This window comes from Antechinus flavipes, chromosome 1, assembly GCF_016432865.1.
Source record: "Antechinus flavipes isolate AdamAnt ecotype Samford, QLD, Australia chromosome 1, AdamAnt_v2, whole genome shotgun sequence".
Taxonomy (NCBI): Eukaryota; Metazoa; Chordata; class Mammalia; order Dasyuromorphia; family Dasyuridae; genus Antechinus; species Antechinus flavipes.
The window spans coordinates 627712698-627736654 of NC_067398.1; the positions used below are offsets into that span (position 1 = coordinate 627712698).

At 35.6% G+C, this 23957-nt stretch overlaps 1 protein-coding gene across 1 annotated transcript in view; it reads right to left on the reverse strand.

Moving 5' to 3' along the window:
- The window catches only part of KCNQ3 (potassium voltage-gated channel subfamily Q member 3), a 446114-nt gene that overhangs the window by 91924 nt on the left and 330233 nt on the right, over window positions 1-23957 (reverse strand). Inside the window, exons 2-3 of the mRNA XM_051971104.1 lie at window positions 10710-10800; window positions 9214-9340 (exon numbers count right to left, since the gene is read on the reverse strand). Of these exons, the coding sequence (XP_051827064.1) occupies window positions 9214-9340; window positions 10710-10800 (218 nt within the window). The remainder of the gene's footprint in view (window positions 1-9213; window positions 9341-10709; window positions 10801-23957) is intronic.

Sequence of the window (23957 nt, forward strand, 5' to 3'; positions counted from 1 at the left end):
AGATATAAGTGGTACAAATATTATTATTCCCATTTTACAGAGTGAGATAAAGCAACTTGCCAAAGATAAGCAGATATTCTGGGACATTGAAAAATCAAGTCATAGAATTTCACAGTTTGAACAAAACCTCAGTGCGCATCCTAGCTTTGTGACCATGACCAAACTGCTTAATTCCTGTCTTTCTGTTCCTCACCATAAAATGGGGATAAATTAATAAGGAAAAAGTCACTTTCATTAGACTAGTTGACTTCTATGATCCTTTCTCATTTAAAATCTGAGATCTGATTTGTGATCTATTCAAAATCATATGATCTATGACCATATGGCCCTTTGAGTAAGAATTCGTTATACAGATCTCATGACAAGTAATCAGAGTCCTATAGAGGACTTTATTTTTTTCCCTGAAGAAGAAGCTCATTACACTTGGATACTTCTCAGTGTCAGAAAAATTTTTCTTATAGCAAACCTAGCTCCATCTCTAGGCAATTTCTGCCTATTGTTCATGGTTTGTATCCTCTTGATAGAACAAATATAATTTTCTTCTATGTGATAGTCTTCTAAATATTTAAAGACAACAATTCCCAAACCCTAGACCTCAAGTCCATCCCAGGTTCTTTTCTTTTCAAGCCAAATTGTCCTCAATTCCTTTTCCCAAATGTCATATTTAATGACTTTGAGACTCCTCACCATCCTAATTGCCCTCCATACTCTGGAAACACTCTGCCTAATCAACATTCTTCCTAAAATATGACACTTATAATTGAACAATATATTTTATATAGGGTCTGACCAAGGCCAAGTACAGAATGACTTTCATCTCTTTAGCCCAGGATTCTGTCCTCTCAGAATACTCTAAGATTCATTAATTTCATTTTTTTTTTTGCCATATTGTTGACTCTTAATAAATTTGTAGACCACAATGACCTCCCAGATACTTTATACAATAAACTTCTTTCTAGATATACATGTCACATATTGCTCTTGTGAAACTCTTTTCCCCTTAGTATAAGTATATATTTATTTCTTCTCATTTTTATCTCTTTAGATTTAGTGAAACATTGAAAAAAAGACTCAGGGTAAGAGACAGTGCATAGCAGTATTTAAATATTTGAAGGATTATTATATAGGCTTAGACCTATATTTATTCTGTTGTACACCAGAGATAAGAAACAGAAACAAACAAATAGTAGTTGTAAATAAGCAAATGAACTCTGAATGTCAAGTAAAAGTTCCTAACAAACTTCCTAGCAATTAGGGCTTTTGAAAAAAAGAATAATGAGTTGCATCAAGATGCTTGGGTGTCTTCACACTTTGAAGGTCTAAAGCAGAAGCTGGATAACCATTTACCCAGAATGTAATAGTAGGGATTCCTTTTTGTATGGATTAGGCTTGATGATTTCTAAGATCTCAAATTTTATGATTCTGTCTTTTTTGGATATTGACTGTAGGCAAATGTATTATCCATTCTTCTTAGCTATGTAGAGAAAAGAATAAGAATAACTCATATTGACAGAACACTTTGAGGTTTATAAAACAGGGTTTCTTTGTAAAAATTCTATGAGGCTGGAAATAGAATTATTTAACCCAATATCACATATAATGATGCTGAGTAACTGAGAAATCAAGTAAATAGTCTATCAACCCACAGTTAATTATATAGTAGAAGATTTAAATTCAAGCCTCCTGACACCAAGCTCAGGACTCTATCCCTCCACCGAATGGAGTTACCAGAAGTCATGTCTGTTAAGTTCATCATTCTGTATTCCCTAGAAATATATATCATCATCTTTACTCTTTCCATTTTCCACCCTATCACACTATACACCCATTAACCACCATCATTGCCTCTTGAAAGTGTGTATGGATTGCTCTGTTATTTTGTTCACTATTTCTGTAACTTGGCAGACTTTCTTTTCTTTGGTTACCATTCCTTCTATGTCTTCTCTATTATAATGTAGGATTTGTCTCACTTTTGTATTTAAATCTGCTACATGTATCACAGTGCTTGGCACATAGGAGGACTTAATAAATGCATTTCATTCATCTCATCCCTATGTTATGCTTCCTCATTTTAGTAAATTGCTATAACATATGAATATCTATTAATTTAGGGATGATTTGCCGATTGTAAAGATTAGGGATATAGGAAAGCTGTTTTTGAAGAGATGTTATATGAAAGAGAAATTAGACAAATTCAAAAGATATATTAAACCAACCAATGAAAGCACAAGAGAGAAAACACAAGAGGAAATTCTTTGCCATTAAAACTGTCTATTTGTGAAATGGGTTGCTTAAAAAGGTAGTGAGTTCCCCATCATTAGAGGTCCCCAAGTAGAAACTGCATGACAATTTATTGAATATTTTGTAGATGCATTTCCTACTCAGGTAAGTGAGAATAAATGATCTCTAAGACTCCTTATTAAGCTGAGACTGGTATTCTAAATAACAGCTCATAGTTGGACCAAGATATTTTCCAAGGGAAACAAATTGGGTAAGTAATAGATTAAAGAAAAATCATTCAAATTTCAGCTATTAAAGAGTAGATGAGAAACAGGCTGACATTATTTATAGAAAAAAGTAGGTCATCCCTCATAGTGAGTGAGGAGATGAGATTTTTTAAAGCATTAAGACATCTGCTTCTTCTCCAAATTACCTCTTATTATGGATGATGAAAGTGCTTCTGTTAAGAGTTGTAATGGATGATTTTTGAGATCACTTCTTACTCTAGAAGTCTCTTAAAGTTCATCCTCACCTCCACTCCCATGCCTGAAATTTCACCTTTGGAGGGTCATTCTATTACATTAAGACATTGTCATGTTCAGCTATTTTTTTTTCAAAATTCCAACATTCCTGGATAGAAGAACACATTAATTTATTCTTAGCTATCATCACCTTGAAAATATGGGTGGTATTAGAATAGAGTTTCAGGTCTGGAGTCATAAAGACTCATCTTCCTGAGATTAAATCTGGCCTCAGATATATTCTAGCTAGATAACCCTGGGCAAGTCACTTAACCTGTTTTTCTCAGTTTCCTCATCTGTAAATTTGAGCTAGAGAAGGAAATGGCAAACTAGTCTACTATGTTTGCCAAGAAAATTCCAAATGGAGTCACAAGGAGTTAGACATGACTGAAATAAATGAATAACATAACACACTATTTTAAATTGGCTTATAAGATACTTTCTCCCATGGAAAGTACTGAACAGTGAAGGCTGTGCTGGGGAAGGGAGGCAGAATGAGATAGTCATTGCTGTGGATCGCATGTTGAGCATGTTGTCAATCAGATGGTGCTATGGATAAAGCACTGGACCTGGAGTCAAAGAGATGGCTTCAAATCTGAACTTACACATTTACTAGTCATGTGATCCTGGACAAGTCATAACCTCTATTTTCCTCAGTTTCTACATCTGTAAATTGGAAAAATAATAGCACCTACCTCCCTGGTTGATATATGAATCAAATGAGATAATATTTATGTGCTTTACAAATCTTAATGTAATACACAAATACTAGCTATTATTATGCTGAACATTTCAGCAACAAATTCACCATGTATATTACAAAACACACATATACATACAAATGCAAATACTCTTATTGTGTTCTTGTCTTCCCTAATAAAATGTAAGCTTCTTGAGAGTAAAGTTTTGTTTTCCACCCTTTGGCCTTTGAATCTCCATTGCTTCATTCATAGTAGAAGCTTATTGAATGCTTACTAAATGATTGACAGATAGTATAAACAATAGGACTTTATAAGCATAAAATATTTTAATAATGCATTGTATTGTCATTAGTTGTCCATGGAAGAAAATCCCAGCAAAATATCCAGATACCTGGAATGATGTCCTTGGATCTGACCACAGAAGCAAAGATTGCTTTCTTTTCTTTTTTTAAATGTCAGTGAATTGAAGAGGCTTCAAGAAAGGTAGTTAGGTTGAATAGCAGAATGACCATTAGATTTGGTAAAGATGTTGGACAAGTAGTCTGAGAACTCAATAGCCACATCTTTGTCAAATATTTGGAAAATAAGAACCTTTAATAAGACCCCCTTGAGGTTCATACTAATATGTGGTAGGGGGCATAGGGCAGATAACAACTTGAATAATAAAACCAAAGTTACTATGAGACTACAGAAGGATAAGAGTGAATTTTCTGTCACTGAGATCTAGGACAGTGTCCCCCTTGAGAAACTGCAAAAAGTATTTTGGTAACTGAGTTATTTAAATTTGATCAAAATAAACAGTTGGAAGTATTTCACTAGGGCAAAGTTCCATTAATAGAATCATGTTTGATTAGCTGGACCTAAATGGAAAACATATTATTCATTCACAATCATGTAATCTGGAATGGTTTCTGTGTTCTCTACTTGCAAGATTTAATTGATTCCTCCCAGTAACTCCATAAAAGAAATAATACAAGTATTAATATTCCTAATGTAAAGATAAAGAAATGGAGACTTTGAGATTCTTACTTTAAGAACAGGTCTGACCATGTCACCATTCCTCTCATCATTCAACAAACTCTGAAGGATCCCTATTACCTCCAAGATCAAATAAAAAATACTGTTTGGCTTTCAAGGACCTTCAAAAACTGGAGTTTCTTTCATTTCCAGTCTCTTCATATTTAACTTTCCTTTGCATATTCATCATTCCCTTGACTCTGGATCTCTTTATTATTCCTTAAACAAAATACTTCATGTAGTTTCATCTGTTTCATGCCTGAAAATGCTCTCTCTCATCTCAGTCTCCTCACTTCCCTGACTTCCTGTTAAGTCTCAGCTAAAGTCCTACATCTTGCAAGAAGCCTTTTGCACTTTATCTTAATACCTTCTCTCTGTAATTTCCCTCAATTTATCCTATACATCTTATTTAATTTATATATTTACTTTTATTTATTTAATTTTTACTTTAATTTATATTTTTAATTTATTATTTTTATATATTTATTTAATATTTAATTGTTTGCCTTTTGTTGTCTCCCCCATTCCACTATGAGCTCCTTAAGAATGGAAACTTTTTTGAACTTTTTTTATATCCTCAGCACTTAACATAGCGGTTGTCACTTAGGAGACATTTAATAAGTGCTAATTGACTGACATTAATAATGTAATAAGAATACCATGAAGAATTCATTAAGCTTATGTAAGTTTAATAGTTACTAGAGACAAATAGAGAGAAGCCCTGTTCTCAGAGGAGATGCATTGGAGTTGGAACCCAGTAAATTCAGACCAATGAATTCAAATTGTATGCAAATTCAAATATATACAATATAATTGTATACAATTATATATAATATATAACATACATATATATGTATGCATACACACATATATAATATATATCATACATATATAGTAATAAGAGGGGCTTAGAAAAAAGGATAATTCATATAAGATGTAACATCTGAACTACATCTCCAAGGCTTGGAACTATGGGGAATCTGGAAATAGACACTGTCCATATTCTCAGGGAATCCTTGGAGGATAAACTAGCCATACAAATAGCTGCAATAAAATATCAATGTATTATACATGACTTAAAACAATGAATGTTATAGGAAATCACAAGAGGAAAGAGCTGTTGTAATTGGTGTCACTAAGGAAAAACTTCCTTGAGGAAGATTAATTTGAACTTGATCTTGAACTGAAACTTTAATATATTTTGAACTGAATTTGAGAAATAGCATGGTGTAGTTAAAAATAATCCAGAACCTCATTCTCCTTCATTCTTTTTTTTTGATACTCTCTTTTCTGTAAGTTTTTGGGACACTTATCTCTCCTGCTTCTCCTCCTATCTTTCTGACTACTACTTCTCCCTCCTCTTTGCTGGATCCATATCCAGATTATGCACTTTATTTTAAAATTTTTTTATTAAAGTGTTTTAATTTTCAAAATATATGAATGGACAATTTTTCAACATTAACCCTTGCAAAACTTTGTGTTCCAATTTCCTCCCCTTCTCTACATCTCCTCCCCAGATGACAAGTAGTCCAATATATGTTAAACATGGTAAAAAATATATGTTAAATCTAATATATGCATACATATTTTTATAATTATATTGCTGCACAAGAAAAATCCAATCAAATCATTTTTATAAAAAGGAGAAGTAAAATAAAATGTAAGCAAACAATAACAAAAAGAATGAAAATGCTATGTTGTGATCCACACTCAGTTTTCACAGTCCTCTCTCTGGGTGTAGATGGCTCTCTTCATCACAAGATCATTGAAATTGGCCTGAATCATCTCATTGTTGAAAAGAGCCACATCCATTAGAACTGATCATGGTATAGTTTCATTGTTGCTATGTACAATGATCTCCTGGTCCCACTCAGTTAACTTTTAGATCAGTTCATGTAGGTCTCCCTAGGCTCTCTGAAATCATTCTGCTGATCATTTCTTACAGAACAATAATATTCCATAACATTCATATGCCACAACTTATTCAGCCATTCTCCAATTGATGGGTATCCATTCAGTTTCCAGTTCCTTGCCACTATAAAAAGGGCTGCCACAAACATTTTTCAGGTCATGCACTTTAACTATATATCCCCTTAGGATTTTTTCTTGGGCCTTCCCACCCCCTTCCCTCCTTTTCCTTTCCTTCCTCTCCACTCCCCTCCCTTCCTACTCCTTCCCTTCCATTTCCCTCTGATTTCTATACTTGCCCAGGGCCAATCAGCTATTACATTTTTGAGATCAAATTTGAATCCATCTCTTCCTGACTCCAAAACTGGTACTCTGCATTGCATCACTTAGCTACCTCAGTTTAGTCTTCTGTAATATTAGGAGGGTTGTACTGATGATCTCTAAGATTCCTTCTAGACCTTAATCACAGGATTCTATTACCAATGGTTGTGAAGTCAAATAAAGGGGCAGTAGAGAGGGCATTCTGATAAAGGCAGGACAGTCAGAAAACAGAGGCCGTGCATAGTGGACATCTAGTTCAGTTTACTTACAGATTAATAAGGGAATGGTGTTAAATAAGGCAGGAAAGGTAAGCTAAGATCAGCTTTTAAGGTAAGCAAGGATTTTAATGACAAATTTTAACCCTTAGGCTTAATCCTCTAGGCAATATTTTCTCACTCCAAAACACATTTATCAAAGGCCTGCTACATGTAAGATATTGTGCTGAGTAATGTATATCCAGAGACAAAAATGAAAAAGTCCCTACCTCCAAAGAATCTACATTCCTTAAAATCATCACTGTTTGTTTCTACCATACTGACATCATGAAAAACAGCTTCAAAAGACTGTCATATACTTTCCTACAGAATGTGTCTATTCTGAGTCATACAACTTTTATTTCTCATAAATCACAGTTAATGCAGAAGGGTTGATGTCTCTTCCTCCTTCTCCTTCCTCCTGGTCTGTGGTTGGATCTTTCATCATCGGAGAAGGAAAGAACAAGTTAGCACAATTTTACACCCTTCTGACTCCAATTAACCCTCATGCACACACGTCTTTTCAATAACCCAATTATTTAACCAAACATCAGTATCTTAGAGCAAGTATGTCATTAGAAAGCTTTCTGGCTAAGACAGAAAGGAAATGGCAATCCAATTAAGAAGCACGAACTTGACAGGTACCATTGCACTAGCCAGGCAAGTGAATCAAGACCAATGAAGCTAACTATATGATAGGAAAGAATTGACAGTTACTGTGGTTTTAGGTAAATAAGTAGGTAGGTAGATAGGTATCTAGGAAGATGGGCAGGGTGGCAAGCAGATAGGTAAGGAGGATCCAAAGTTCAAGAAATCAGAGAAACTACAAAGGCAACACTAATGATTAGCATTGATCTCTGATTCTAAGAGAGGCCCTTTTTTTGGTCCCTCTCTTGTATTCTACTTCTGGAAAGTAGATAGCACTGGGCCACATACAGCCATCTTTACTATCAACAAACATCTGTATTCTTTAAAGAAAGTCAGGAATCTGCAGGAGGGTCCTGTTCATGATAGAAGGAAATAGTGTTGTGTAATAGAAAGAAAGATAAGCTTAAAATCATAGTGTAAAGTCTTCAGAGGTTACCTAGTCCAATTCATAAGAATGAAGCCCTCTTTCCATAATTCCAATGAGTGGTTAGCCAGCTTCCACTTGAAGACTTCTAATGCTGAATATATAGTATGTATGCCCAAACGACAATCAAACTGAGCATGCCTTTTGATCCAAAAATACCTCACAAAAAAAGGAAAAGGACTTACCTGGGCAAAAAATCTATAGCAGCTCTTTTTTTTTTGTAGTAGTAAAAAGGCTGGAAATTGAGGGGATGCCCATGAAATTAAAGAATGGCTGAACAAGTTGTGGTATATGAATGCAATGGAATACTATAGTCCAAGAAGAAATGATGAACAAGAAGATTTCAGAAAAAAAAATCTTGAAAAGATTTGTATGAACTGATGCAAAGTGAAATGAACAGAGTCAGGAAAATATTGTAGAAAGTAACAATATTATGTGATGATCAATTATGAACGACTTAACAATTCTCAACAATGCATTGATCCAAGACAATTACAAAGGATTCATGATAGAAAATTCTATTCACATCCAGAGAAAGAATTGATGAACTCCAGATTGAAGCAAACTATTTTCATTTACTGTATTTTTTCATGGTTTTTTTTTCCTTTTGGTCTATTTATTTTTTCACAATTTGACTAAGATGAAAATGTTTTACATGATTGCACATATATAACCTCAATCAGATTGCTTACCACTTTAGGAAAAGGAAGGGGAGGGAGAGAGGAAGAAACATTTGGAATCCCAAATCTTTTAAAAATAAAGGCTAAAAATTGTCTTTACATATACTTGGACAAATGCTATTAAAGATGGTAGTATGACTTATGGAAAGAAATAAAAAAATAAAAAATTAAGTTTGAGTCCCAGTTCTGCCATTTATTAGCTATGTTACCTGTGTCAAATTCATCTACCTCTGAGTCCCTGTTCCCTTAATTGTACAATGGAGGAAATAATACTTGGACTACTTAACTTATTAGATTGTCCTAAGAAAAGTGCTATGTAAATCTGGGCTATCTTTATTATCACTGAGGCAAGGATATAGATGTTATGATTAGTTCTATTAGACTCTTAAAGGGTTTCTCAAATGAATAATGTTTTATTTTGGTCATCACTTTTCAAGATGGGGATATTTCCTCCAGAGAATTTCTCTGTCTGTCCCCCAAAGCAAAACAAAAGGAACATTTTGAGGCTCTAGCGCTTACCGAGCATACATAAAGGCTTTCTTGCAAACTTCAGTCTCCCCCTCCATCCTTTGTACCTGCAGCAACATCCTGCAGCCCAGATCCTTAAAGCAAACTCAGCTCCAAAGATGAAAATAGCAAATGTTTCCTGCATCCAAGAACAAAAAGACTTGATTAACTAGAATCCAGTTAGCCCAAACTTACAAGTTAATGGATTTTTTTCTATTAAGTAGCACTCAGGTTTAAAGAGCTGGTTCCTCAATTTTAATGTCTCTAATGGAATTGTTCAACCTAGCCTTATATGAACTCCTCTGTTTTAGTTTTGGTGGATAATTTTTTTTCCCTAATGTACTCAGAGTTTCCAAATGATGATAGTTAAATAAGCAAATCATTTGAATGAGAAAATAAATCAGTATAGACATTCTTCTAACTCATGGTTAGTTAAATTAAAGGTCATTAGCAGAACATTAGCTATGACACATCACATATGATCTGGTCTCTTCAGGATGATGCTGAAAATAGCATTTTCTTTTAGCGAGTCCAGCTTTCTTTCCCTGTTAACATTCCACTCTACTGTTCCAGACCAAACAACAAATATTTGTTGACTTTCTACTAGGTATCAGATCTTTTCTTTCTCCTTACTTGAATTTTGTTTCTTCATTTTCTGCTTTCCTTCTTCTACTTTCTGTATTTTATCTTAATAAATGATAGAAAGCAATACTTAACATTTTCTGACTTTTATATGTGTTAAGGCTTGTACAATACTTTGTATACTGCATCTCATTCAGAGTCCACAAGGCCACAAGGTCCTGAGACTTCCTAAGGAAAAAGGAGAGACTTGTGGGAATGCTTCTCTTCTGGAAGTATTGCCATTCTTGTCTTATTACTTTCTTTTACTAGACTAAACATATCAAACGGTACATTTATTATATCCTCATTCTGTCCAGATATTTATTTCTCTAATTTTGGAATAGGATCAATAGAGTTCAATCTCTCTCTTGACTTTAGGGTAGAACTTCATGGAAGTTTCAATAAAAATAGATTTTTCATGCAATATAAGGAAGAACCTTCAAATAAATAGGCACAGGGATAGTGACAAGACCTGTGATTTCATTGGGTTAAGAAACTCCTAGATAAGGATTTAAGTGGCTCCCTTATAGATTTGCATGAAGATAATTTCTTCTGAAGCAACTTTTTACACACACAATATAACTGCAATATGATGAAGGGATGATTATTTTGGCCTTTTCCCCATCAAAAAAGCCATTATGGATTGGAATGAGTTGCAACCTGCCTTCTATTATAACTCTTGGCTTATTTCAGATTTCAATCAGTCCAAGAACATTAACATCCATTTTTTAAAAATCTTGAACCTCAACTTCTTACCAACATACTGCCAATCCTGGTGACCTTCTGACTAACCTGATATTCATCCTGGTATAGAAAAACCCTAAATTGAACAATAGTTAGGAGCTCCATGTGATAACAATAGGTCAGAGTTAGGGCCTTTATCTTACCAATAATAGCAGCCAGTCTCCTGAAACAGTCTCGTACTCCTTGAATGTGGTAAGTACAGCCAAGATTAAGCACCCCAGAACGATTAGAAACCTAGAAGGAAGAGAAGAAATATAAGGAATGGATCAATCCTTCTGTATCTGCAACCATTTGATACTTAATTCTTGTGATGACCATAACATGATCATTGAGAACTGATACAGCCTCCAAGAAAGGCAGGCATTAAACCTCTTTTCAAAAAAGATCACCCCCACTCAAAAAAGTAATTTCTATCCTTTCCAGGAAGCATATTATATTCTTATAATCCATCTAGCTTTGGCAGTTTTCCCCAGGGTTTTGTCCAAATGGCTTCTCCTACAAATAAAGACCATTATCTTTGGTTGACCCTGTGGAGCAGCTGAGAAAAACTGATCCATTCATTATTGAGAAGGATTTAATTCAGGAGCCTGCTGAGAGGCTAATAGAATGTACGGTGGCTAACTAAAGATCCAGATCCAATGAGGGGATGTTAGGAGGTTTTAAAGCTCTCTGATCCTCTCATCTCTACCTGTGATCTGGTTGGTCCTACTGTTTCCACCCATCTGTCTTTTTCTGTTATCAAAACTAGGTTTCCCCTTTAATCTTTCTGACTTTCTGACTTCATGGAGTTGATAAGATCAAGTGAAGAAATGTATGGAAGATACTTTGAAAACCTGAAAGCGTTCTCTCTTTCTCTCTCTCTCTCTCTCTCTTTCTCTCTCTCTCTCTCTCTCTTTTTCTTTCTCTCTCTCTTGATACACACAAATACATACATACATACATATCTATACATACATATATGTATATATATATATATGCATCTATATGTTGATTTTCATACTTCTCATCATGGCTTAGCAAATTTGAATCAACTTGATATACAGAAATCTTACAGTTTCTAGAATCTTATGGCCTTAGAGGCCATCTAATCTTCTATACAGCTAATGAATTCCCTGTACATTAGCTCTATCAAATAATCATCTAATCTCAATGAATTCTGAATCCATATTCTCTATGGTTATACCATCCTTTGATCATATTTCTCTTCTCTTCCTTATTGCCTAAAGGTCTAACTATTTAGTCAAACATTTCCAGGGCAGCACATTTCATTCTTTCTTGACTCTAATTATGATGTGAAGAGACATCGTAGCATGTTGAGTGTGTCATCCTGAGCAAGTCCCTTAAATACTCAATGCTCTAGACAACTCTGTAAGACTTCATATTACAGAGAAGATGCTGAACTGTGTTGTGAAAAGGAGTCTCCTTACCCAGGAATCCTCTAACCCTGTGGGTCTAGTTATTATCCTCCTGCCTAATTATTAGAAGGTTCTTCTTTATATCCATTTTTATCGAAACTTCCATGAAGTGCTTTCTTTAGCTTCAAGCAGAAAATGTTGAATCTATCTTCCACATAATAAATTTTAAATATTTTAAGATTATGATTCTTTAAACACACACAATTCCTTCTATCTACTCTGATTTCTATTTGTTCTGATTTCTATGTTTCCTCCCCCATTAAAATGCAAGCATCTCAAGGATAAGAGTTGCTTTTGTCTTTCTTTTTATTCCCAACACAGTGCCTAACACATATTAAATATTAATAAATGCTCATGTATTTAACAATTTCTATGTTGAACTTCCTATAATTTGACTTCATTTTGATCTCTACATAGGATCCAGCATTCTAACTTTCTGCCTAAAATGCAACCCCAGGACTAGAATCAACATTTGGATCCCCTGAATTCATAGCTTGATTTCCAAGTTCTGCTAATATTTTGATCTCTTTGTTTCCAAACCAACTAGAAAATCTGATTTCTACCTAGGTTTAATGATTTGACTTGGTGTTCTTGACTGATTTGGGCCCTGAATTCTAGTAAATCCTGATGTGCTGGTTTGCATAAAAGACCTATGTTTTCCTTGCCTCTGATGTGCAGGGCCATGTTCTTGATGGAGGGGGAGTGGGAGATCTGCTTCTTGCTGAGGTTTAGGGGCATCCAGAATGTGAGGAAACTGTTCAAACAGTTTCCTTGAATCCCATAGAATCCCATTTTATTCTATGAATTCATTGTAATGAATTTTAGAATCATAATCTAAAATTCATTACAATGAATTCATAGAATAAAATGCCAACACCTAGAACCAGCATTGCCTGCAGCAAGCAACACCAGCTAAGGCAAACAAGCTTCTTTTTAACTTAATGACTTATAAAATGATAAGAGCAATGAAGTGAATGGAATCTGAGAGTTTGATGGAGCTTCAGAGATCATCCAGCCCAAGGCAATGGATCAGAATCCCATGCTGTTTGTTTTCCACCACTGCAGCCCTGGGGCTGCTCCCTCCAACATAATTACTGGCATGAAATCAACACCAGGATTTTTATTTGTCCTATGATGCAATATTCATTACATGATATGCACTATATTCTAAGAATTAGAAATTTTAAATTAGATTTTAAAAATGACTCAACCACAGAACAAGAACAAGACAATCTATCTTAAGACAACTTTAGTTGTTAGAAAGTTTTTCCTTATATCCATCCTAAATTTGCCCCTTTCTAACTCCCACTTACTGGTCTAATTTTGCCTTCTGGAGCTAAGCAGACCAAGCTAGTTCTTCCTCTACATAATGTTTCTTCAAATAAAAGTGTGTATGTGTGTGTGTATAAATAGATAGGTGTATATAGACAGATAGATATGAAGAGAGATACAGAAATATAAGGAATGGATCAATCCTTCTGTATCTGCAACCATTTGATACTTAATTCTTGTGATGACCATAACATGATCATTGAGAACTGATACAGCCTCCAAGAAAGGCAGGCATTAAACCTCTTTTCAAAAAAGATCACCCCCACTCAAAAAAGTAATTTCTATCCTTTCCAGGAAGCATATTATATTCTTATAATCCATCTAGCTTTGGCAGTTTTCCCCAGGGTTTTGTCCAAATGGCTTCTCCTACAAATAAAGACCATTATCTTTGGTTGACCCTGTGGAGCAGCTGAGAAAAACTGATCCATTCATTATTGAGAAGGATTTAGTTCAGGAGCCTGCTGAGAGGCTAACAGAATGTACGGTGGCTAACTAAAGATCCAGATCCAATGAGGGGATGTTAGGAGGTTTTAAAGCTCTCTGATCCTCTCATCTCTACCTGTGATCTGGTTGGTCCTACTGTTTCCACCCATCTGTCTTTTTCTGTTATCAAAACTAGGTTTCCCCTTTAATCTTTCTGACTTTCTGACTTCATGAAGTTGATAAGATCAAGTGAAGAAATGTATGGAAGATACTTTGAAAACCTGAAAGCTCTCTCTCTCTCTCTCTCTCTCTCTCTCTCTCTCTCTCTCTCTCTCTCTCTCTCTCTTTCTTTCTCTCTCTCTTGATACACACAAATACATACATACATACATATATGTATAGATATATATGCATCTATATGTTGATTTTCATACTTCTCATCATGGCTTAGCAAATTTGAATCAACTTGATATACAGAAATCTTACAGTTTCTAGAATCTTATGGCCTTAGAGGCCATCTAATCTTCTATACAGCTAATGAATTCCCTGTACATTAGCTCTATCAAATGATCATCTAATCTCAATGAATTCTGAATCCATATTCTCTATGGTTATACCATCCTTTGATCATATTTCTCTTCTCTTCCTTATTGCCTAAAGGTCTAACTATTTAGTCAAACATTTCCAGGGCAGCACATTTCATTCTTTCTTGACTCTAATTATGATGTGAAGAGACATCGTAGCATGTTGAGTGTGTCATCCTGAGCAAGTCCCTTAAATACTCAATGCTCTAGACAACTCTGTAAGACTTGAAGAGAAGATTACAGAGAAGATGCTGAACTGTGTTGTTAAAAGGAGTCTCCTTACCCAGGAATCCTCTAACCCTGTGGGTCTAGTTATTATCCTCCTGCCTAATTATTAGAAGGTTCTTCTTTATATCCATTTTTATTGAAACTTCCATGAAGTGCTTTCTTTAGCTTCAAGCAGAAAATGTTGAATCTATCTTCCACATAATAAATTTTAAATATTTTAAGATTATGATTCTTTAAACACACACAATTCCTTCTATCTACTCTGATTTCTATTTGTTCTGATTTCTATGTTTCCTCCCCCATTAAAATGCAAGCATCCCAAGGATAAGAGTTGCTTTTGTCTTTCTTTTTATTCCCAACACAGTGCCTAACACATATTAAATATTAATAAATGCTCATGTATTTAACAATTTCTATGTTGAACTTCCTATAATTTGACTTCATTTTGATCTCTACATAGGATCCAGCATTCTAACTTTCTGCCTAAAATGCAACCCCAGGACTAGAATCAACATTTGGATCCCCTGAATTCATAGCTTGATTTCCAAGTTCTGCCAATATTTTGATCTCTTTGTTTCCAAACCAACTAGAAAATCTGATTTCTACTTAGGTTTAATGATTTGACCTGGTGTTCTTGACTGATTTGGGCCCTGAATTCTAGTAAATCCTGATGTGCTGGTTTGCATAAAAGACCTATGTTTTCCTTGCCTCTGATGTGCAGGGCCATGTTCTTGATGGAGGGGGAGTGGGAGATCTGCTTCTTGCTGAGGTTTAGGGGCATCCAGAATGTGAGGAAACTGTTCAAACAGTTTCCTTGAATCCCATAGACTGAATCATAATCTAAAATTCATTACAATGAATTCACAGAATAAAATGCCAACACCTAGAACCAGCATTGCCTGCAGCAAGCAACACCAGCTAAGGCAAACAAGCTTCTTTTTAACTTAATGACTTATAAAATGATAAGAGCAATGAAGTGAATGGAATCTGAGAGTTTGATGGAGCTTCAGAGATCATCCAGCCCAAGGCAATGGATCAGAATCCCATGCTGTTTGTTTTCCACCACTGCAGCCCTGGGGCTGCTCCCTCCAACATAATTACTGGCATGAAATCAACACCAGGATTTTTATTTGTCCTATGATGCAATATTCATTACATGATATGCACTATATTCTAAGAATTAGAAATTTTAAATTAGATTTTAAAAATGACTCAACCACAAGAACAAGAACAAGACAATCTATCTTAAGACAACTTTAGTTGTTAGAAAGTTTTTCCTTATATCCATCCTAAATTTGCCCCTTTCTAACTCCCACTTACTGGTCTAATTTTGCCTTCTGGAGCTAAGCAGACCAAGCTAGTTCTTCCTCTACATAATGTTTCTTCAAATAAAAGTGTGTATGTGTGTGTGTATAAATAGATAGGTGTATATAGACAGATAGATATGAAGAGAGATACACAAATATAAACATATGCATATATTATATATTCATATCTGAATATAAATATACGAGAATATATACATGCCATTTCTCATATTATATTCCACACCGTGAGTTCCTTCAACTTATTTAGATATGAATTAATCTATAATGGGAGAGTTGTTATTTTTTAACTCAAGCATGGGGTTTTATATTTTCTATATTCATTTTCATTCATTCAGATCTGATCTTTTCCTCTAGCCCATTAAAAGAATTGTGGATCCTGAGCTAGCTTCCATGATATTCATTCTTCCTAGTTACATGTCATCCATAAATTTGATAAGTATGCCATCTATGCCTTTAATTCAAGTCAGTGATTGAATTATGCAGAAAAGGACCATGGGCAGATTTCTTGAGCACTCCATTAGAGATTTTCTTCCAATTTGACAATGGCCATTAATACTATCCTTTGAGTCCATTCATTCATCCATCCAAATCTATGTAATTGTGCCATCATATAGTCTACATCCATCCATGGAAACTATAAACAGCTTTGGCAAATATTTTCTTGAATTTCAGTTATGTTATATCCATAGTACTCCCCTAATCATTATGCTCCCCTATTGTCTATTGTCTAAAAATCAAACTTCTAAGGCAGGCATTCAAAGCCATCCACAATATGCTACCATTTTACCTTTCTAATCTTATTTCGTAATATTCCTATCCATCTATCTTATGTTCCAACCCAATTGATTTAGCACTGTTCTCCAAATACATCTTACATTATCATGTCTACATACCTTGATTCATATTGTTTCCTTCTCCTGAAATACCTTATTCTGACCCTCCCAGTGTTTCTGCCCATCAAAATCCTATCCATTTGCATGAGGACCAATTCAAATTCCATACCTTCCATGAAACCTGCCCTGATTCTCGAACATTAGTAATGATTTTCTCTCTAGGACTTCACAAATATTTAGTTTAAGCATTACTGATGTATGTACTGTACATTATAATTCTCTGTGCATATGTCATATCATGTGGTCAGATTGTATACTCCAAGAAAACAAAAATGTTATCTCATTTACAACCACATTTACAGCTATTCTAGAACCAAGTAGGAAATAAGCACCAAATGAGTTTTTGCAAAAGATGAAATTAAGGAATGTAGAAAAGTAAATTTCTTTGCTAGATGACCAATCTGATGAAATTTCACCATAAAAGCTCATTCCTCTGTGAAAACAATATATTTTTCCCTTTCATTATCATTAAAAATGCAAATTACCTAAAGAAAAATAATACAGCAAAGTCCTACCATCATAACTTGGTAGATATTTCTCAGACAGAAGGAACCTGAGCAGCAAAGTTTGGTGAAATAGAGAATTTGGAGTCAGAAAATAATAGCGTCTATGTCCCAGCTAACTATCCACTTATTATCCATGTCACCGAAGGCCAAATACTTGAACTATTCCAATTCCCTCATCTATAAAATAACAATATTTATTCTGTGATTTTATAGTCCAAGAGGAAATTTAACTAGTTCCAGTAGTTCTTTATTTGGAATCTATGAACTTTGTTTCCAATGCACTTTAGTGAGTACATTTCAGTGTCATTGGTTTCCTATGTAATCCTGTGCATTTTATTTTTTTTCCATTCCAAAGCATTACTGTGAAGTATTGTGTTCCTAGGCTCCAGCAGATGTTCATATTGGTAAGGTATCATTGACACACCAAAAGGTTAAAAACCTCTGGACTGAACTATCTCTAAAATCTCTTCTAGCTTTAATAATATTCTGTGTTCTAAGAGTCTTGCTAGGTCTATGGTATCATCCATTTCTAACATTCTGTGTTCTGTGGGTGGACAATTGATATTCTCATTTTCTTTCCAGCTCTAAAATTGAATAATCCTAGGACAATTTGTATTATCATCTCCCTCCACTGTTAGAGATAACAAGGGACCAAATAATCAAACACCATATAATACCACCAACACCTTGCTCTCCAGTCTTGATGGAATGCTGTAAATTTGTCTTTAGCCAGAAGGGGGAAGCAAAATCCTGTAAATCAGTATTTCTCAAGCTTAGGAAGCATCTAATCCTCTTATTTTCCTTGCTGCCCTATCTCCCACCCCATTCTACCCTCCCCAAAATAATTTGAATTCCTAAGCAATCTCTAGAGTTTACTTCATGAGATTGCACAAACAATGATAAAATGATGATACTTCCAAGACATTAAACTAAAATGCTAAAATCATCAAGAAAGTCTTCTCAGCATAGAAAGAGGCAAAAGAAAAGGGATGGTAGGGGGTGTGTTTGTGTGTAGTGTGTGTGTGTGTGTGTGTGTGTGTGTGTGTGTGTGTGTGTGTGTGTGTAAATCCTTGGGTTTATTACACATCTTAATTCACTGCTAAAATATGCACAATTTTTGTAAGTTTTTTCTGAGATCACCTTGTCAGCTGATGTCATCCCTGCATATTTAAAGTGGGTAACCCCTCCTATGACAGATTTCATCTACTTCCTTTCCTTCTTTCAATTTTTCTGGCACCTTCTCTTTTGGTTTCCTTTGTACCATTTATTCTCTAGCATTCTTACATTCCTCCCCTTACCTTCCCTTCTTTTTTTCTTTTTATTCAGACTTGTCCTTTTCCTCCTTGAACCTTTTAGCTCTCTTTTTTCCCCATGATATATTGAAAAAGGCAAACATAAGGTTATGGCTCAGACTCTTTTGAGAGAGAATGGAGCCATCCATAGGGGAAAAAAAAACCTAGGGCTTTATTCCAAGGCAAATAATTTAGAAGGCTTTGACAACACCTTTCCGGGTGCACTTCCTCCCTGGGGCAGATTCAGTCCCATCTGATCTCATTCCCCCAAGCCCTTCATTTCCTAATGTATCCCAAGCAGTGGTAGTAGACTTTCCTCTTGCCCAAAGGTACTCATCAGCATCCTTGTTCCCCCATCCAGTATCAAGCAGCTTCCCTAGCAACAGACAGCATCTTTCCTCTCAGCCCACCTTATCCACTCGTGTTCCTCTGCCCAGCTCCTCCCCTAGCAACAGCAGACTGATTCTTCCCCCCTCCCTGAAATCACATGAGGTATCCCAGAGTGTGCTGTTTCTCTTTCAGACCACACCCCAGAAGAATCTCTCCTATCCCCTTTTTTCATTGCAATTTGCCTCAGATGGAAATTTTTCTAGTTATGGCTCAAGGAAGAATCAGGTTAAATAATAGTTAGCTAATAACTAATAATAGCTAACACTTATACTCAAAGGGTAATTTAGGTTATATATCTTTTAGATTGCTGAGCTTCTCTTTAAAAATTTGTACTTTATTTTTTAAATAATCTTTTTTATATTCCCCCCCCCTCTTTTTTTGAAGGGAAAGGTGGTAATCAGGATTAAGGACTTGCCTAGGGACACAGAACTAATAAATATCTGAGACTGGACTTAAACTCAAGTGCTCAGGACTCCAAGACCAGGGCTCTATCCACTGACTAGCCACCTAGCTGCTCCTGGTTATTGTTGTTTGTCCTTTGTTCTCCAAAAGAACTATGACATCAGGGACTTGATACTATGCCATGCAAATGAATTGGATTTAAGTGAGGGAGGGTTGGGCAAGATCACCTGCCTCACTTTCCCATACAGAGCAATCTAAATCCAGTGGCCAGATATAGATCAGAACAACTGGAGATGACCTAGATGAAATAGGAGACCTTGTATATGTACTGTAATAGAAAATGTACAAGACTTGTAGCCCAAAGAGCTAATGAATTCTAGTATTTTCTGTATTAGATCCTGTACTGGATATGCGATCTAGCAGGAAAAAATTACCTCTTTTTCCTTTACCTATTAAAGAAAGCTTTGAATAAAACTCTCTCCTAGGATTATAAGGGTTATCTATCTACAGAATTCACATCTCTTCCATTACTGGCTGGTTCAACTGAAGGTGAAAATCAGGCCAGTCAGTCACAATAGAACTACCAATTAAAAACTTTCCCAGTCATCCTGATGCTGAATACTGATGCTCAGTCATATACTGATTGTGAAGGAAAGGGGAAGGTGAAGGACTCTTCTCCCCTTACAGTAAGTTCCAATTTGGGAATAGTTTGCCCAGAAATAAACTGTTTTATCATAAGAAGATTTATAGAATCACAAAGTGAGCATTCAGTAGTTGGTTCAGAAAACCAATCCTTCAGTAACCACATGGGGAAGATTATCTATCTATAATATTCCTAAGAAATCATCTTCTTTCTCCACTTAAATACCTTCAGTGCTAAGGAAATCATTATTTCCTGAGGAAGTACACTTCACTTTTGAAGTTCTAGTCACTTAAATCCCCCTTCCCATGATGACTTTAGTTTTGCCACCATGTAATTTTTACTGATTTTTGTTCTCCCCTTTTAGGTTAAAAAAAAAAAAAAAACAAGTCTGAGCTATCTTTTCCATGACAAAGCTCCATGAAAGTTGACATATCTCCAACTCTCTGCCAATTTCTTTTTATACTATCAATAATATTTCCAAAGCTCATATGTCATGGTCTCCAATCCACTCATGGTGATCAGTCTTGGGGGATTTTCAGCACACCAATATTCCTCCTATTACGTGATAGTCAGAATAGGGAAGAAGACAGCAAAATTTTCATCTCTCATTCTGGACATGACTCTTTTTTAATGTAACTGAAAATTACATTTCTTTAGGGAGATGTCATATTATTTTCGACTCATTTCTGACTCAACTTGTGGTGCACTAAAACTTCCAGGTCTTTTAAACATGAAATTATTTCTAATCCTATCTGAACCATGAACTCTTGAATCAAAATACAGGATCATATACTTAATTCCCCTGAAATTTCAATGCAACCTTGTGCCTTGTAACTATTTTTAAATTTGTATGAATACAAAATGTCGGCATCCAGTCTTACTCTTCAGTAAGCTGGCAGGGATTTGATGGGATTTTCTAAGTCTGTTCTTGTATCCCTTATTTTACAATACAGGATCAGAAACAAACCTGGCAGCAATGATGTGGTATTTGCCAACCTACCATCTCTTTTTCTTCTCTTCTCTTCTCAGTGGGTAACAGTATAAGAACTAGCATGATTTTCCATGAGCATAGAATTAGACAGTGGCTTTTATATTGAAGGAAAGGTATACCACAGGGAGCAACTGAGAGATAGCAAGTGACATAAGAAAGTCTGCTTGTTGAACAGAACATTTTCTTCTGTCTGGGTCGCTGACCCTATATGCCAAAGAATAACCACTGAGGAATGGTGCCACATTTCCAAATGCCTTTTTCTTTGTCCTGCCAACCTCTTCTAAAACTTTAGGTCCATAGAATAGAATCCTGAAAATTTAGAATTGAAAGGGGTCTCAGAGCAACTAAAATAGATAGATAGATAAATGTGTATGTATATTTATTTAGTAGAAGGAATTTGTACATTGGAAATCACTATACAAATAAAATCATAGTTTTCCACACACATACATATGCACATGCATATATTCATAAAATCTTTACAGTCTTCACAATTTCTACCATATTCTATAATGTATATGTCTTTCCTTTTTCTTTTCCCTTTCCTTTCCTCTCCCTCTTCTCCATTTCCCTTCCTTCCCCTTTCCTCTCCTCCCCTTCCCTCTCCTTGCCTCCTCTTCCCTTCCCTCCTTTTCCCTTCTCTTCCTTTTATCTACCCCTCCTCTTCCCTTCCCTCCTTTTCCCTTCCCTTCCTTTTATCTACCTTTTCTCCTTCGATCTTAGCATCTCCTTTACTTTCCTCCCACCATTTCCCTATCTCCCTCCAGTTGCTCCCAGAAATAAAAGTCTATTTTTGGAACTTCAGTTCCATTTTTATTATGAGGCCACAGGTACTCAAACACTACATCTTCTGAAGAATTGAGGTTGAAAGTCATCCAAAAGGACAATGGCTAGGAAAATGACAAAGAATTAGGAAGGAGCAGCAAAACTCCTATTGTCAACAAAAATATGCTAAAAAAGAATATAGGCTGATCAGCTGTGTTCTTGTAAGTATTCTTGTACTATCAAAATAATTCAAGGAAGAATCCCAGAATATTCAATATGTCCTCTGGGTTGAGTTTGTGAGAGGAGATTGGTGAGCCTCATATAGGGTGGGCAAAAGTGCTTGAGTTATGATGTGCATTATATTGATGAGATCACAGATTCATTGGAAGACAGGAATGAGTGTGTGTGTGTGTGTGTGTGTGTGTGTGTGTGTGTGTGTGTGTGTGAAATCCAAACCCTTACTGAAGTATAGATTCCCTTTCATAGCTACTTCAATGGAGTCTCCCCGAGATGAACTTCCTTATCTTTAAAAAATAAATAAATAAATTACTGAGCCAATAAGGGAGTGACAGTTTCATCAGAATGTTCTGTAAATATCTTAAATTTAACATGTTCAAAATGGAACTCATTATCTCTCTCTCTAAACCCTCCCCATTTCTGAATTTCTTTATTCCAAGGAAAGCTTCTCTATTGCAGGACCTTGTCACCACGTGCCTGTAGTACTGCAATAGCCTTCTGGCTGGGTCTGCCTATCTCATATATATCATTACCCCAATCAATCCTCCATTTAGCCACCAAAGTGATGTACCTAAAGATCATCTAACCTCCTCCTCACTAATCTCTATTGTCTCCCGATCACTTATAAGATCAAATATAAAATCCTAGAAACTCTCTCTTACTCTACTTATAGGTCTTCTTACATTTTACAACTTTACCCCCACAGACTCTTCAATTCAGTGATGAGGGCCTGCTTGTTGTTCCTTAAAGTATTATATCTTTTGACTTCCAGAATTTTCATTGGCTGTCCCCTATGCCTAAAATGTTCTCTCCTCACCTCTGCCTCCCTATCTTCCCTGCTTCCTTCAAATCATGGTCAAAAATCCCATCTTCTACATGAAGCTTTTCCCAATCCTTAGTGCCATCCTTCTGTTGATTATTCCTTATGTATCCTTTATATAGTTCATTTGTGCATAATTATTTGCATGTCATTTCTCCCAAATTGTGAGCTTCTTAAGGGCAGGAATTGCCTTTTGTTTTTCTTTATATCCTCAGAACTTAGCAAAGTGCTTGGCAAATATAGCAAGCACTCATCAAATACTTATTAACTTACTGATTTTCCTTTCCATCTGTTGAGTATGTGGGAATTTTGAGAGGCCTTCTTGTGGATGTCCTGTAGGGGAAAGGTACAGGTGTCTCTCCCCATTCTGGTACCTATAATAACCTCTCACATAGGGCAGTTGAGAGAATTTTCTCTTCTGGTTGAGTCTAATTAAGGTCCTAGAGACCTAGATGTCTCTTGTGATCCATGTTGAAGAGGGTATTTCCAGTTACAAACTCTTTGAATGGGAGAGTGCTAACACCCTCAGTTGAAAAAAGGGAAGTTCAGAGAAGGATAGTTCTGGTTTGATGTGATTCTGGAGTGCTGATGGAAAGAAGGTTGTTGGTCTTGTGTAGTGCTCAGCTGAGATAGTAAGACTATCTATAAAGACAAAATAGAGATGACAATTGGAGGAAGCCAATTAGATCAACTAGAATAGGATTGATTATAGAGAAAGAAAAGTATTTGGGATAGAGTGTTGAGGGACAATCCTATCTCAGGAGCAAAGAAACAGATGAGAGAGCCAAGGACATTGAGGCAAGGAGGAAGAGAGCTAGGAAAGAAGAATGCCATTGCAAAAGAGAAGAAAACATGGAAGAGGGTGTAATAGAAGTACCAAAGGATATAGTGAAGTCAAGACTTCACTATTAAAATTTTTAATATTAACAAAAGACTCTTGGTCTTAGCAATGAAAACAGGTGTTAGTACTTAAGACAAGTCAGTAGAATGAAGGGAATTAGGAAAAAATATTATCATGGGGCTGCAAAATGAAAAGGTGAGGAGAAAGTGGAGTTAATGAAAAGAGACTATTTTTATATAAGTTTGGAAATGAAAGGGGGAAGATATAGAGGACAGAAGATTGATGAACTTGAGGGTCAAAT